At 32.4% G+C, this 17,111-nt stretch overlaps 1 protein-coding gene across 2 annotated transcripts; it reads right to left on the bottom strand.

The window, feature by feature from the left end:
* Positions 1–513: 513 nt before the first annotated feature.
* LOC148613716 (immunoglobulin superfamily member 22-like) lies at positions 514–12,700 on the bottom strand. 2 transcript variants are annotated; one of them, XM_088587262.1, is made up of 9 exons: positions 12,422–12,607; positions 10,647–10,706; positions 9,616–9,662; positions 8,949–9,234; positions 7,265–7,311; positions 6,599–6,884; positions 4,918–4,964; positions 4,251–4,536; positions 514–3,570 (listed from the first exon to the last, which is right to left on the bottom strand). In XM_088587262.1, exons 1-9 carry the CDS (start codon positions 12,516–12,518, stop codon positions 3,521–3,523), a joined length of 1,206 nt encoding a protein of 401 aa, XP_088443388.1. In that variant the 5' UTR covers positions 12,519–12,607; the 3' UTR covers positions 514–3,520. The 2 variants fall into 2 exon arrangements, with proteins under 2 accessions (XP_088443388.1, XP_088443389.1); XM_088587263.1 differs by lacking the exon at positions 4,251–4,536 and having other exon boundaries at positions 12,422–12,700.
* Positions 12,701–17,111: the final 4,411 nt, after the last annotated feature.

Raw genomic sequence — 17,111 nt, 5'->3', positions numbered from 1 at the left:
TACCCCTGGCGTGTTACATGCTATAATACGGAAAACCTGACCGCAAACCATAGTGGTGCACCGTGTTGGGGAAGATGCCACGTTCCTCGCACGTTAAAGAATCCTACTGTGGTATTCTCTCGGAGTAGGAACCATAGGGTTCCGCCACAGGAGGCTAAATTGCCCGACCCTACCCATCTCTCCCTATTTCCAGTGGCAATTAAAATTTCTCGACCCTATTGTCCTTGTGTCCCATCCTTTTTTTTCATTTCATCATTATTTCATGTTCATTTTATCATCAATTTCATGATCATCGTCTGAATATAGCTGAAATATTGCTGCTCGGACGTTAAACCCCAACAAACAAACAATCGATTATTTCATGTTTCTTTTCGTTTTTTTTTGATGTTTTGTTTTTTTTTCTGCTAAGTTTCATTGGGTCTTGGTATCTGACTATTTCTTCAACTATGATTTCCCTTTTTCTTTTCAAATTTAAGTAGGTTTACGTAGGGTAAAGGATACAACTCTTACAAATCATTTGAATGTTTGTATTTAACATTTTACATCAACACGATGGCAAAATTAAAATGGAACTAAAAAGTGATACACATAAGTGACCAACATCTCCTGACTATCGACAGGCGCACAAATTGTGCTTTGGGATTTTATTTGTTTTATTAGGCCTTAACTATCAACTTTAATGTAAGATCAAAATGAAATAACAACAGTTATCGAGTCAAAACAAAGATGACGGAAGACATACGGTAGTGTCAAGGGTGAGTGGATAAACATGTGTTATCTGTGCTAATTATACCAAAGAAAAACACAGAGGTGTAACAGTAGTGACATTAGTGATAACAGTATTTTGATTGATTGATTGATTGATTGATTGTTTAGGTTCAACGTCCGAGCAGCAATATTTCAGCTATATTCAGGCGATGAACAAGAAATGGATGACAAAATGAACGCGAAATGATGATGATGATGAAATGGGATGGGACACAAGGATAATAGGGTCGACATATTTTGATTGCCACTAGAAAAAGGGAGTGATGGGTAGGGTCGGGCTCTAGTGTTTTGAAAGATCTAAATGAGAAAACAACCATCAAAGAAAAGAATTAAGAACACTGATAACGTAACAGGGAGTACACAAATACAGGTGAACTCGACGTGACAAATGTAAATAATCGAACACATAACATGTAGTTTACACAGTTCGATGTACAATCCAATTACCACCCAGATGATTCCTTAACAAGGCGTATAGTTATGGTCAACTCCTAATCCTAGCATGATGTATCCGGGTCAACAAGTTCAATTTTTGCCTTCGCAATGCATATTCCTACAACGTTCATCTTGGGTCGATGATTTATTTAAACGTTTGGACAAATTTGAAACTAAAATCGAAGATAAAGTAGATAAGTTTGATTCAACTGTCTCTTCCTTGAACTCAAGATTTGTTATAATAGAAGTACTAGTAGACGTTAAAAGGGTAGACAATCTTGTTGACGACATCGGAAGATTTGTCCAGGTCTCAACGTGACAATTTAAACTCTCAAAAGTGATCTTAAAATACTTTCAAAACAAACCAAGACTGGTGATGCACAAAACAATGACATCGGTGAATATATTAGCGCTTTTCTTGATGAAAAGAGAAAGCAACAAACTTAAATTAACTTGATCGATCTGCAAATGAATTCGAACCAAACAAAATCTACCTTTTTTAACTTTAAAGAAGTAGAAGATGAGATTTGCATTGATGTTATGAATTTTTGCTAACATACCATGGAATTGGACGATGTTGCTACAAAAGCTCGTATTTTGGATGCTTTCAGACTGGGGAAAAATCGGAGAAAGCGAGGCCAATTCTGGTAAAATGTACCAATTTTGAAAATAGGGAAATGTCAAAAATCTGGAAGAGTCGAAATTTTTTTAGAAAAAAAAGTGGTTAAGCTGTTTATTGTAAGAAATATCTAAGTAAATGTATTTCTGTTGAGCTGGAATTGGGTTATGATATATCGATTTTCAAACTTTTTTTTTCTCAGAATAACTGATAAGTCTACACTTGTAAAGTCTAAATTTTATGATATTTGTAAAGTAGATTTTCATGATACTATTGAAAGTATCATATTTAAACACAGAAAAAAGGGTATTATTTTGACATATGGTGATTTGAAAAGTCAAATTTGTGAGACAACTGATGTTTTACAGAAACATAATTACGTTCGGATGAGCTGCGATTCAAAGGAAGAAACATGTAGACCAAATAAGCATCATGTTTGGTGAATTTTTCTACACCAGGAATCACTTTTCTATTGGCAATGTCTGAAATTAATTTGTACGGATTGGTACTTAAATATAATATTATGATTTTTAAAGAAATAGTAATGTTGAATATTGGAAAGATCTCACCATCTCCTTAAAAGTGTTCAATACAGGCCATTTAAAAAAAATCAATAGCATATTTCTACTATACAGAACAAAATTGCATTTCTTTTGTCGTTCCAATTATGGACAAAAAATATTATTTCAGAAGTTACACACTTTTTGAATGGAAAACAATTTTGCCTATCATCTCAGACCAAATTTGTACTGTAACTGCGACGTCATCAAAATTTTTAATGATTTACTAGTTGAACTTTGTTACTAAAATTCAAAGTATAAGAAATGACCGTTATATTTTTGGGGGGTCTTTTTGAAAAAAAAAATCTCAATACCCTCGGTGCAAACTTGAAAATAACCTTCAAGGAGTTACCAAAGATGCACGTAGTTTCTGAAAAAAATTAAATGAAATCAATAAATGAGTAATTGATGAAACAGTCGACATTTTTGTTTAGACTAACAGTTCAACCATAGGGTTTTTTGTTTTTGTTTTTTGGTAAAGATAGTATTTCTACTATGTCGTTGTGATTTTCCTCTTTGGCAATATCTGCTGGCGTTTTTCCGTTATTGTCAGTCTTAAGCAAATCGACTCGCTTATCACGTATCAGCAGTTTCACTATTTTTTTATTACCACCAAAAGCGGCATGATGAAGAGGGTTTGATCCTTCAAAGTCTACTGCCCGCACGTCCGCTTCTTTGTCAATTAACATCTTTGCTATTTCGAAATTCCCATTTTTACAAGCCACTGATAATGGAGGGCGGTTATATTTATCACTTAAGTTTACTTTACTCCCTTTATCCCAAAAGCAATTTGACGACCTTGTCGTTGTTTATAAAACAAGCAAAAAAAAGGGGGGTTCTTTTGGAGCGGCCGTGTTTGTTGATGTCACATCTAACGATATCGATAAAAAATTTTACTATGTCGTCATAACCTGTGTTTATTGCTTCTATCAATGGATACGTGATAATGGCTAGATCTGCATCGTTTTTACTGATACCATCACGTTCTAGTTTCTTGAAAAACAAACATTCGTTGCGAAGGTTGCCTAACAATTTTCTCCGATATTTTTCATACTCCAGACATTCTTCGCAAAATAAAGTCTCCAAATTGTTGTTTTGTTTAGCTTCTTTGAGACACTTTTCAATGTGTTTCATAACGTCAACGTCCGCTGGAGTGTGATTCTTCTGTTATATGGATATGCCCATTTGCTGAAATGAAAATATAAAAAGGAGTATTCTTAACAGATGATATATCCAGATTATTACATGCCATAAATTGTATTACATGCCATATCAACACGAAACTCCGCTATCTTCCCAAGGGCCAAATATGATACCGCATATGATACAGATGTGACATCATATATTTTAATTATATATTATAAGTTTTTTTCTGTCTAGGAGTGCAATAAAGGGTATGCGATATGAGGTAAACGATATATGATTTAAACATTAACTTATTATGCATGTACAAAAAAAGATTTTTTTAATCTACATATATGAAATATCTTTTACTAAATACTACATATTGAAACCTTAAACCTGCAACAATATTGAAAATTGTAATAGAATTTTACTTGAGTAGATCTAGAACAGTTTAATTAACAAGGTTGGTAGAAGCAATGGTTTTTAACATTCGGTATTCAAACCAGAAAAAAACATTTTCAAGCTTTCAAAGGGAAGCCGGAATGACTTAAATGTGTCTTCAAACGGTTTTCATATTGGCATTTTGTTATATTTTACGCGCGTTCTCCTTGTCATTTCGTCAACAAGCGCAACCATTATTTTACACCCATTATTTGAAAGCAGAGTATTTATTAACAATTGCGAGTAGTGCTATTAGATAAAACTGCAAATAGATCCTCTTGGTAAATAGAATATAATTATACCTGTGACTGTCAGGTTTGCTACGGTCATTTTGTCCCCGACTTTTGCAGCAATGTGGGCACCGTTATCACAAAGGTCAGTTACCAATATAGTCAATCGTCTAGTAGCGCCTTCAGATAAAACTGCATACTTATCTCCATTGCTTATCTCTTTATCATTAATATACCAGACCACTTCTGCTTCGGCATAATTTACTTCACACGACAGTTTGGCCTCCTGTCCTTCATACACACTGACGTCACTCAACTCTGTGGTCCATTTTAATTCTGAACTATTCAGTTCATCAATCTAAGTTATACATGAAGATTGAAATTTGTGAATGTAAAATATTGACGTTTTTGCTACAATCTGTGGATTTATATCAGTAAACAATCCAAAGATTCATTTAAATGAATGATTCCATAGGACAATGTCTTCAACTATGCATTAAGAATTTTTGCAATATATGTAACGTTCTTATTGCATTTAAGATTTAATTTGATAAAGAACCATTCCGAACCATTAAGTTACAATGAACATTACCGTTTGTTTTGGATTTGTTTTGAGATTGTAAAAATGTAATTTATCCTTGCTGGTTTTTCTTAAAACTTAGGGGTCATTACTGAGTTTGTCATTTTGTTATCATAAGTTTTACTTAATCAATTATTTTATATCAAATATAATACGCACCTGATCTTCTTTCTTTTGCTTAACTGTGTCATTTATTCTTTTGAAACCTGTAATAAAGATCAGATTTATAAACTTTTGAAATATGAAATAAATTGTGGAATCTAGAATATAAACACTTGACGAATTTCTGCAATTACACGTGCATCAGTCAGATCTGGATTTCTTTGTCTTTATTCTATTTTGATATGTTTGGTAGGTAATACAGAAGCAAAATACTTTGAAACTGATTTCATTGGATTTCTAATTTGTTCCAGATAAAAATGAGGTAATTAATGGAATTGGGACGAGTAATCAAGGGAATCAAAGTTCTAGCGGAAATCAAAATATAACAACGACCCCAACAGAATGAAAATTTCAGACAACCCTCATACCACAGGACATGCTGCAACCGGCCCTTATACATCATTATACACAGATACAGCGACAGAGTTGCTCTACATATACTCATGTACAATAAAAATAAACTGAAGGTAAACACGAAGCAAGACATAGAGGCCAGAAATCCCTGACTTTGGAAAGGCTAAAAAATATGCGTCGAGGTTAAAGTACTTTGGCGTGATCACAACCCTCCCATTTTGTTTTATATCCGACCACTTTGGAAAAAAAAATATAACACAATTAAACACACCTAAATATCAGTTTAATAAGGTGTGAGTACATTTTTGCAACGGACATAAAGCAACTGAGTATAGATAACACACAAATGTAAAAACTAAGGACCGCTAGCTGACATTCCAGCTCCAGTCCAAAAGAATGTAATCCAGGGACAAATACTAGACACTGATAAGAAGGTTTTTCAGCATTTTTTCAACAAAATATTAAAAAAATTACTCTCTTGTTAGAAAATATGTTTCTTACCATTTGCTTTCGTAACTGTTTTTCAGAATGAACATACCTGATCCCGAATAAGATATAAAAGTCGGTTTTTACTTGCATTGATCATGTTGACACATATTGCAATTGATTTTACGTACAACATACAAATTTAATGATTTTCTATATACTCTACTTAAATATCTTTTTACTCAAAATACACAACTACACCTAGCAAGAATCCACAAATTATAATTGTATTACATGCCATATCAACACGAAACTCTGCTATCTTCCCAAGGGCCAAATATGATACCGCATATGATACATATGTGACATCATATATTTTAATTATATATTATAAGTTTTTTTCTGTCTAGGAGTGCAATAAAGGGTATGCGATATGAGGTAAACGATATATGATTTAAACATTAACTTATTATGCATGTACAAAAAAAGATATTTTTCATCTACATATATGAAATATCCTTTACTAAATACTACATATTGAAACCTTAAACCTGCAACAATATCGAAAATTGTAATAGAATTTTACTTAAGTAGATCTAGAACAGTTTAATTAACAAGGTTGGTAGAACCAATGGTTTTTAACATTCGGTATTCAAACCAGAAAAAAACATTTTCAAGCTTTCAAAGGGAAGCCGGAATGACTTAAATGTGTCTTTAAACGGTTTTCATATTGGCATTTTGTTATATTATACGCGCGTTCTCCTTGTCATTTCGTCAACAAGCGCAACCATTATTTTACACCCATTATTTGAAAGCAGAGTATTTATTAACAATTGCGAGTAGTGCTATTAGATAAAACTGCAAATAGATCCTCTTGGTAAATAGAATATAATTATACCTGTGACTGTCAGGTTTGCTACGGTCATTTTGTCCCCGACTTTTGCAGCAATGTGGGCACCGTTATCACAAAGGTCAGTTACCAATATAGTCAATCGTCTAGTAGCGCCTTCAGATAAAACTGCATACTTATCTCCATTGCTTATCTCTTTATCATTAATATACCAGACCACTTCTGCTTCGGCATAATTTACTTCACACGACAGTTTGGCCTCCTGTCCTTCATACACACTGACGTCACTCAACTCTGTGGTCCATTTTAATTCTGAACTATTCAGTTCATCAATCTAAGTTATACATGAAGATTGGAATTTGTGAATGTAAAATATTGACGTTTTTGCTACAATCTGTGGATTTATATCAGTAAACAATCCAAAGATTCATTTAAATGAATGATTCCATAGGACAATGTCTTCAATTATGCATTAAGAATTTTTGCAATATATGTAACGTTCTTATTGCATTTAAGATTTAATTTGATAAAGAACCATTTCGAATCATTAAGTTACAATGAACATTGTCGTTTGTTTTGGATTTGTTTTGAGATTGTAAAAATGTAATTTATCCTTGCTGTTTTTTCTTAAAACCTAGGGGTCATTACTGAGTTTGTCATTTTGTTATCATAAGTTTTACTTAATCAATTATTTTATATCAAATATAATACCACCTGATCTTCTTTCTTTTGCTTAACTGGATCATTTATTCTTTTGAAACCTGTAATAAAGATCAGATTTATAAACTTTTGAAATATGAAATAAATTGTGGAATCTAGAATATAAACACTTGACGAATTTCTGCAATTACACGTGCATCAGTCAGATCTGGATTTCTTTGTCTTTATTCTATTTTGATATGTTTGGTAGGTAATACAGAAGCAAAATATTTTGAAACTGATTTCATTGGATTTCTAATTTGTTCCAGATAAAAATGAGGTAATTAAAGGAATTGGGACGAGTAATCAAGGGAATCAAGGTTCTAGCGGAAATCAAAATATAACAACGACCCCAACAGAATGAAAATTTCAGACAACCCTCACACCACAGACCATGCTGCTACCGGCCCTCATACATCATTATGCACAGATACAGCGACAGAGTTGCCCTACATACATTCATGTACCATAAAAATAAACTGAAGGTAAAAACGAAGCAAGACATAGAGGCCAGAAATCCCTGACTTGGGAAATGCTAAAAAAATATGCGTCGAGGTTAAAGTACTTTGGCGTGATCACAACCCTCCCATTTCGTTTTATATCTGACCACTTTGGAAAAAAAATATAACACAGTTAAACACACCTAAATATCAGTTTAATAAGGTGTGAGTACATTTTTGCAACGGAAATAAAGCAACTGAATATAGATAACACACAACTGTAAAAACTAAGGACCGCTAGCTGACATTCCAGCTCCAGTCCAAAAGAATGTAATCCAGGGACAAATACTAGACACTGATAAGAAGGTTTTTCAGCATTTTTTCAACAAAATATTAAAAAAAATTACTCTCTTGTTAGAAAATATGTTTCTTACCATTTGCTTTCGTAACTTTTTTTCAGAATGAACATACCTGATCCCGAATAAGATATAAAAGTCGGTTTTTTACTTGCATTGATCATGTTGACACATATTGCAATTGATTTTACGTACAACATACAAATTTAATGATTTTCTATATACTCTACTTAAATATGTTTTTACTCACAATACACAACTACACCTAGCAAGAATCCACGAATTATAATTGTATTACATGCCATATCAACACGAAACTCCGCTATCTTCCCAAGGACCAAATATGATACCGCATATGATACAGATGTGACATCATATATTTTAATTATATATTATAATTTTTTTTTCTGTCTAGGAGTGCAATAAAGGGTATGCGATATGAGGTAAACGATATATGATTTAAACATTAACTTATTATGCATGTACAAAAAAAGATTTTTTTAATCTACATATATGAAATATCTTTTACTAAATACTACATATTGAAATCTTAAACCTGCAACAATATCGAAAATTGTAATAGAATTTTACTTGAGTAGATCTAGAACAGTTTAATTAACAAGGTTGGTAGAAGCAATGGTTTTTAACATTCGGTATTCAAACCAGAAAAAAACATTTTCAAGCTTTCAAAGGGAAGCCGGAATGACTTAAATGTGTCTTTAAACGGTTTTCATATTGGCATTTTGTTATATTATACGCGCGTTCTCCTTGTCATTTCGTCAACAAGCGCAACCATTATTTTACACCCATTATTTGAAAGCAGAGTATTTATTAACAATTGCGAGTAGTGCTATTAGATAAAACTGCAAATAGATCCTCTTGGTAAATAGGATATAATTATACCTGTGACCGTCAGGTTTGCTACGGTCATTTTGTCCCCGACTTTTGCAGCAATGTGGGCACCGTTATCACAAAGGTCAGTTACCAATATAGTCAATCGTCTAGTAGCGCCTTCAGATAAAACTGCATACTTATCTCCATTGCTTATCTCTTTATCATTAATATACCAGACCACTTCTGCTTCGGCATAATTTACTTCACACGACAGTTTGGCCTCCTGTCCTTCATACACACTGACGTCACTCAACTCTGTGGTCCATTTTAATTCTGAACTATTCAGTTCATCAATCTAAGTTATACATGAAGATTGGAGTTTGTGAATGTAAAATATTGACGTTTTTGCTACAATATGTGGATTTATATCAGTAAACAATCCAAAGATTCATTTAAATGAATGATTCCATAGGACAATGTCTTCAATTATGCATTAAGAATTTTTGCAATATATGTAACGTTCTTATTGCATTTAAGATTTAATTTGATAAAGAACCATTTCGAATCATTAAGTTACAATGAACATTGTCGTTTGTTTTGGACTTGTTTTGAGATTGTAAAAATGTAATTTATCCTTGCTGTTTTTTCTTAAAACCTAGGGGTCATTACTGAGTTTGTCATTTTGTTATCATAAGTTTTACTTAATCAATTATTTTATATCAAATATAATACGCACCTGATCTTCTTTCTTTTGCTTAACTGTGTCATTTATTCTTTTAAAACCTGTAATAAAGATCAGATTTATAAACTTTTGAAATATGAAATAAATTGTGGAATCTAGAATATAAACACTTGACGAATTTCTGCAATTACACGTGCATCAGTCAGATCTGGATTTCTTTGTCTTTAATCTATTTTGATATGTTTGGTAGGTAATACAGAAGCAAAATATTTTGAAACTGATTTCATTGGATTTCTAATTTGTTCCAGATAAAAATGAGGTAATTAAAGGAATTGGGACGAGTAAGCAAGGGAATCAAGGTTCTAGCGGAAATCAAAATATAACAACGACCCCAACAGAATGAAAATTTCAGACAACCCTCACACCACAGGACATGCTGCAACCGGCCCTCATACATCATTATACACAGATACAGCGAAAGAGTTGCCCTACAAATACTCATGTACCACAAAAATAAACTGAAGGTAAAAACGAAGCAAGACATAGAGGCCAGAAATCCCTAACTTGGGAAAGGCTAAAATAATATGCGTCGAGGTTAAAGTACTTTGGCGTGATCACAACCCTCCCATTTTGTTTTATATCCGACCACTTTGGAAAAAAAATATAACACAATTAAACACACCTAAATATCAGTTTAATAAGGTGTGAGTACATTGTTGCAACGGAAATAAAGCAACTGAATATAGATAACACACAAATGTAAAAACTAAGGACCGCTAACTGACATTCCAGCTCCAGTCCAAAAGAATGTAATCCAGGGACAAATACTAGACACTGATAAGAAGGTTTTTCAGCATTTTTTCAACAAAATATTTTAAAAATTACTCTCTTGTTAGAAAATATGTTTCTTACCATTTGCTTTCGTAACTTTTTTTCAGAATGAGCATACCTGATCCCGAATAAGATATAAAAGTCGGTTTTTTTACTTGCATTGATCATGTTGACACATATTGCAATTGATTTTACGTACAACATACAAATTTAATGATTTTCTATATACTCTACTTAAATATGTTTTTACTCACAATACACAACTACAACTAGCAAGAATCCACCAATTATAATTGGAACCGATTTGTCTTTTACTGCAACAATGGAAAATTAAATTACATTTGACGTAAGACGATAACTGTCAATGGAAATTAAAATGAAACTTACTAACAAAGTGCAAACAAAACAAAACTCAAATTACTGTGGGACACAGAAAATATTGGAGAATACTAAATCATTTTACAACGTTGTTACATTTTATTTTTAAATAACAAATGTGACATTAACATCTTTGTTTGGAGAACATCGACTATTCTTCGTGCAACATTTATGTGAATTGTTATCGATAAACAAAATATGGAAACGTACAACTGTTGCTTTGAGAAACTTTAAAACGAAACGTTGTAACTTTACTTTCTGCTACTGTGAAAGTGTTTTAATTCGTGGATTAGGGAAGAAAAACAAGTTCGTGGATTCTTGAATTCTTGGTTTTAAGATTTTCAATATACAAATCAATGGTATTTTCCTTTTCGTTGGGAACCAAATTTCGTGGTATCGCCTACTTTTTTTCTGTCAGTTTTAGAACTTCCTTCCTGGAATTTTTTATAAATAACTGAACATTGTTTACTTCTGACATTTCCACAAAAAGACTTTTATTATACTTTATATTGGTACCAGGTTTTTGAATGGTCCCGAAATGCACTTTTTATGATTAGTTTGATTGTTTGTGTCAGCAACAAGTTTTGTCTCGGTTGTGCTGAAAAGCTTATAAACCATTGACTTGAAACACATGGTTGTTACTGATAGTAAACCAGGTGGCGAAAAAATAGAATCTAAAGAGAGTTTAGCTGTCGTAAATTTAAAGCGAGTAAAAGTATTGAACATTCTGGTCGGAAAACCCGTATCCTTCACACAGATCTGTTATAATTATACAGTTTGTGTTTTGATACTGGGATAGCTTTCGGTTTGAAGCCTGTCAGTTATGAGAAATTCTTGGCGGAAAAGAGAGGATATTTCAATTTCACTGCATTGGCTTCTTGATGGGATAACATTGACGGTAGCGCTTTGTTCTACCCCTTCGTATACCAACCTGACATATTTAATATTGGAATAGTTTGCAGGTTGTTTTAACCGTTTTCCGTTTTAAATATACTAAAACAAATAAAGGGATTTCAGGGAGGCTTGGGTGTTTGTGAAGACATAATTAATATACATGTAGATATGAATACATGTATGTTGCTCGAGTGTGAATTTACATGATAAACATTAACATATAAAAGTTGTCAATTAAACTCCTAGTTAGTTTGGCTCACCGTGTTCAGTTTATGTTTCCTTTGGGTCTTATGGTAAAACAAAATGTCGCTTACAGCATGTAGCAACCATATTACGATTTCAGCCCGATAAAGGTCTGAAAATTATGAGTATGGATTCTTGAAATGCTTATATTCAGTCCGTTTCTCCTTGTTTTCGTTCGTGCATGTATTAGTGTGACAGCTTTTGTTTTAGTTTCAATTCAAAACATTGAATGGCCAATATTTGCACAAAACCTACATAGAACTAGAAATAATGAAACACAAACGTTTTCGAAGGGCACCAGAAATATTGTTTTGTACAAAAGATAAACGTAAGAAAATAATGATTGTATGATATGAATATTTAAAATTTATAAACATTTGTGAATATACTGGTAGATAAGTGTACGTTGTAAGATAAAAGATTAAATAATTCAAGGGAGAAAAAATATCATATTATGAATAATGTTTATAGAGAACAAAATATAAGTATACATACAAATATAAGGATAACTTACCTGTAGTATTAATTACCATCTTTAACTCTTTGTGTCCGGTCCGACTTTTGCTATGGGGTACAGGGGTATTTATATCTGCGAAGGGTGGATATATCATTTACGGGTCATGTTTCTTGCAGTAGAGAAGTTATTTGTTATGTTAACGATATGTCAAAGATTAGATAGGCATTTTTTGTATTTAAACCCCAAGGCTTATATTACCATTGTATAGGGTCCTATATATAGATTTCAAATTACGACATTTACTCGGAAACAAGTTGGTTTATTCAAAAATTTGCAGAAATGTGATGATTTTGTTTTCTTTCTAAAGGAAAACTCGTCCTACATATTCTGAATTATTTTCCATGTCTAACAGTTTATAATTCATAGAAAACAACTTTATCAAAGGGGAAGGAATAATAAAGGCTGTTATTGGCCCAAAATACAACTGAAAATCAATCATAAAGTGACAGAGGATTTAATGTGAAAACATAAATCCCTCACAAATTAGGACACATGAAGACTTCTGATAATTCCTGTATTAAAAGGACATCAAAATTATTTGAACATTCTTTTGATTACGGCTATAACCTTGGTTCCCTTGATTACTTTTTCAGTCTTAAAGCAACAAACCCTGTTCCAGAAGCCTTCTTGCTAGAATTCTAGGGCGATACAAAAATTCTGCGTAGTTTCGACATGCTCTGATTTGTGATATGTACACTCTATAAGAAGGTGGTGAAGGGCTGTTGCCACAGATGAAAGGAAAGTTGACAATTCTGAATGAAAAATCATCTCGAAAGTCTCGAAATTTTCAGTTTGAACTAAAATGTTCTACTTCAAACTCGAAATTTCGACTCTAAAGTAAACTTATCTTACAGTCAGAAATAGTGCATTTTAAAATTAATACAAATACATACAACACACTAAGGGTTAACACAGAAAGTTTAAAGAGATAAAATTTATAAATTGACCCATCAATTCTCCAACAGAATGTTTTAAATGAATAAGTAATTTTCCCCCAGAAAGTATAATATTGAACTTATTATAACCAGTATTGTGTGTGTGTGTGTGTGTGTGTGTGTGTGTGTGTGTGTGTGTGTGTGTGTCAACATAAGAAGGTGAGTAACCTTTTACTTTCGATAAATCATTATTTAAAACATAAATTGACCAAATAATCTTTGAAACAAAGAAAGGGACTACTGCGGATCGTCAATAAAAAAAGAGATGAAAACAACCAAACATTTCAGTCTAATACCAATTACTCATTAAGAGAAATCAAGGGAACCAAGGTTATAGCGGTAATCAAAATAATGTAGTCCAGGGACAAAGGCCAGACATGGAAAAGAGACATACACAACAAAGAACATAAAGTAACCAAAATCATACATACAAAGTAAAAAAAGCAAGTTAGCAACTCTGATTCCACTAAAAACTGGGAGCATGGACTAAGTGCACCGGTGGAGTAAGCGTCCTCCTCTTTTCTAGAAACACCATCCGAATTGCTCATAAAAAGTCAAGTCCAAGGTAGACAAACGAGGAAAAGAAAACTATAACACGTTGAATTGATCAGTTTTCATGGTGCAGATGGATATATCATAACGATCCAAGAGTTGATGACGACCATAAAACTTCTGTAGTGATGACTTCAATCTTGTAGCAAATAACCCTGTTTCAGAAGCCTATTTGTTAGAGTTCTAGAGCGATACAGTCTGCAGAGACTGTCTCTGTAAATATCAGACAGTTCCTATGATATGTATGGCACAAGGTATATTTCATCTCAGTAATTTTTTTTGGTTCCAAAGTTACGTACATGTATATAAAATATCCATGTCAAGTAGTTAAAATATTTTTAATGCGACAATAATTGGCTTCGAAAACGATTTTAAAGTTCCCTAAACTAAACAACCAAAATTAACACCAAAATAAAGAGTTATCTCCCTTTTTTCAATGTTTTCTACGTTATTTTGTTCTCTCTTTAACCGTTGCGGTTAATCAAAAACTAACATTTAACTTTGAGAAAGAATACATTTATGGTATGAAATGTATGAAAGAAAAATACAACCCACTGCCTGGTTTTTGCATAGACAACCTCTGAAAACGAAAACACAAATAAATTAGAACCACAAATAACGAACACAAAACGAAATTAATTAATAATTAACTCAAGGTTTATCCTAATTTATCGGACACTTTTTAAAAAGTTGGAACCCTTTAAATAACGTAAGATGAAATGTGCAGTGATGCATTCATATGCGAGATTTGTAAATTTAATCTCATGTGAGGTTTTAACCATTAACCAATTCAGTAATATATTTTGTAATACATAGTATTTATAGTTTTCGTGGAACTGAATTGATGATTGATTTTAAGGCCAATCTAAACATTTATATTTTCCCATCAATCATCAACTGATTTCACACAAGTAATGTAAATAATTATTAATATCATATCACAATTTGCAGTAATGTGCGCTGTTTTTAACATGTGTGACCCAAATTTTCCGAATATATAACGTAAATTTCTGGAAACTCCAACCTAAAAATGGTTCAATTACACATTACGAGAATTGTTGATATTATATGTACTTGGAAATAGGCATATGTTTCGTCCGTTAACCGTTTGCAACGTATTTAAATCGAATACTATCCGTATATTCAATTCTAAATGAAAATAAAAGTAGTGATCCTTGGTCGAAACACCACCGGGACTATGGGATATTAAAACAGACAAAAAGCAAGAAAGAACATTCACTGTTTGTATAATGACATACTATTGTAATTAGAAATACTAAAGAAAATATTTTAATAGAATTAAAATAAATTGATTCGACTAATTCCTTCACTTTCCTTATCTCAAAAACAACTCTTAAGATTTTTTCTTCAGTTAGTAATGACTTTCATGATTATGTGTTGTTTAGAAAACACTAACGCGTGTATTTCAATACGACTGCATTTATTTTTATATAAAAAAGCAAATAAAGAATCAAACGAATATGGAAATGAGCTTCCTACATATGTAGATTATTTGTCGAAACACGAATGGCTCAGAACCTTTGTGTCGGAAATGACGTATACAGTCATTATGAGATAGTTTGAACTTTTAACGCAGAAAAACCTTTGTATCGGAAATGACGTATACAGTCATTATGAGATAGTTTGAACTTTTAACGCAGTAGCAATGTTTACTAGTACATGTAGTTGTTTCGGGCGGGGCTAAAATTATTCCAAGTTATGTAACACGAAATGGACAATTTTGCTCGATAAAACTGAACTATTCACAATTTCACAAAAAGATAAAATATACAAAATGTGTATACAAGCATTATCTGTTTCAGATAAAGATGCATTAAAATTGTAAACTTCATATTCCAGAAAAAAGATATTATGCTAAACGCGATTGTATAAATTAACCGAATATTGAGGTTCCGGGTCTGTTAAATATCGGACACATATGATATCAAATATTTAAAAGTTTTCGTGGAATTCGCTTATATTCAATCTTATATTCAAATGACTTATTTGGAAATATACTTAGATTTAAATAATCTACATCTATACTGAACTCTAAACAAATTAAATATAAAAAGTTATGTTTTATAAATTTTTGTCATGTATGATCTTATTATTTGACTGTATACTAGTATTTCGTAGTAAAGTAAAAACATTTTAGGGATCAGGCAAAATGGGAAAAATCAATAACATGTCCAAAAACCACCCACCTGCCTATCTAATTTCACTTAAAGATGCTTTCTCTGTTTAAAAAGATTATTATTCGGTCACTGCACCACGGGATTTGCTCATAAATTGTTCAATAGATTGTGAAAGAAGAATGAGGTTTTTGATTTTGTTTTCTGTGATTGATATTTTCATTTTTAGTGCATTTCCATGAAATCATAACTCAATTTACCAATATGATATGGAAACTCTCGTTCTAATTTCTTGATTCAGATGAAGTGATGTTTTTTATACCATTTTTATAAAAATTGGTATTGCGTTTGGTTCATTCTAGAAAAAAAAGGCAAAATATAACATTTTACTGTTAAGAATTTTTGCAAGATGCTTGAGAAAGAAATATCCGACTGAAAGTATAACTAGTGAGCGGGATGTCTTACAAACCAGAATAGTAACGGAAATCTAAAGAATATAATCCAAGCATAACGACTAGACAGGGATAATTGACACATAAAACCATGGACATAACATAACTAAAATAACACATACAACAAAAAGCAAAAACAAAAGCAAATGAGCAATCAGGACCCCACTTAAAACTTAGAAAATGGACAAAATGCACCGATGCAATAGAAGGGCAAGCGCCCTCCTCTTTACTAGAAACAATTTGCTCCTATCATGTTAAGTCCGGGGTAGACGAAAGAGGAAAGTAAAATTATGACACGGTTAACAAACCGGTTATCATGGTGACGATAGATTCATCTAACGACACACTAGTTTTTGATAATGGTTATAAAACTTTAATCTTGTAGCAAGATAACCCTGTTCAAAAAGCCTAATTGTTAGAGGTACAGCACCACAAAAAGTCTGCATAATTTCGTAAAGCTCTGGATTAATGTAATTATTGTGATATAGAATATTATACGCAGGTGATGAGGGGATGTTTCCACAGAGAAAAGAAAGTTGGCTTAACGGAATGAGAAATCATTGTGTCTGGCGTGTAGTTTCATCAAGTTTTCCTTTCCGATCTTCAAGAGCAG

The sequence above is a fragment of the Perna viridis genome, chromosome 6 (assembly GCF_037379345.1).
Source record: "Perna viridis isolate PV_CMFRI_1.1 ecotype Kerala chromosome 6, ASM3737934v1, whole genome shotgun sequence".
Lineage (NCBI taxonomy): Eukaryota > Metazoa > Mollusca > Bivalvia > Mytilida > Mytilidae > Perna > Perna viridis.
This window is presented reverse-complemented; position numbering and strand designations above follow the sequence as displayed.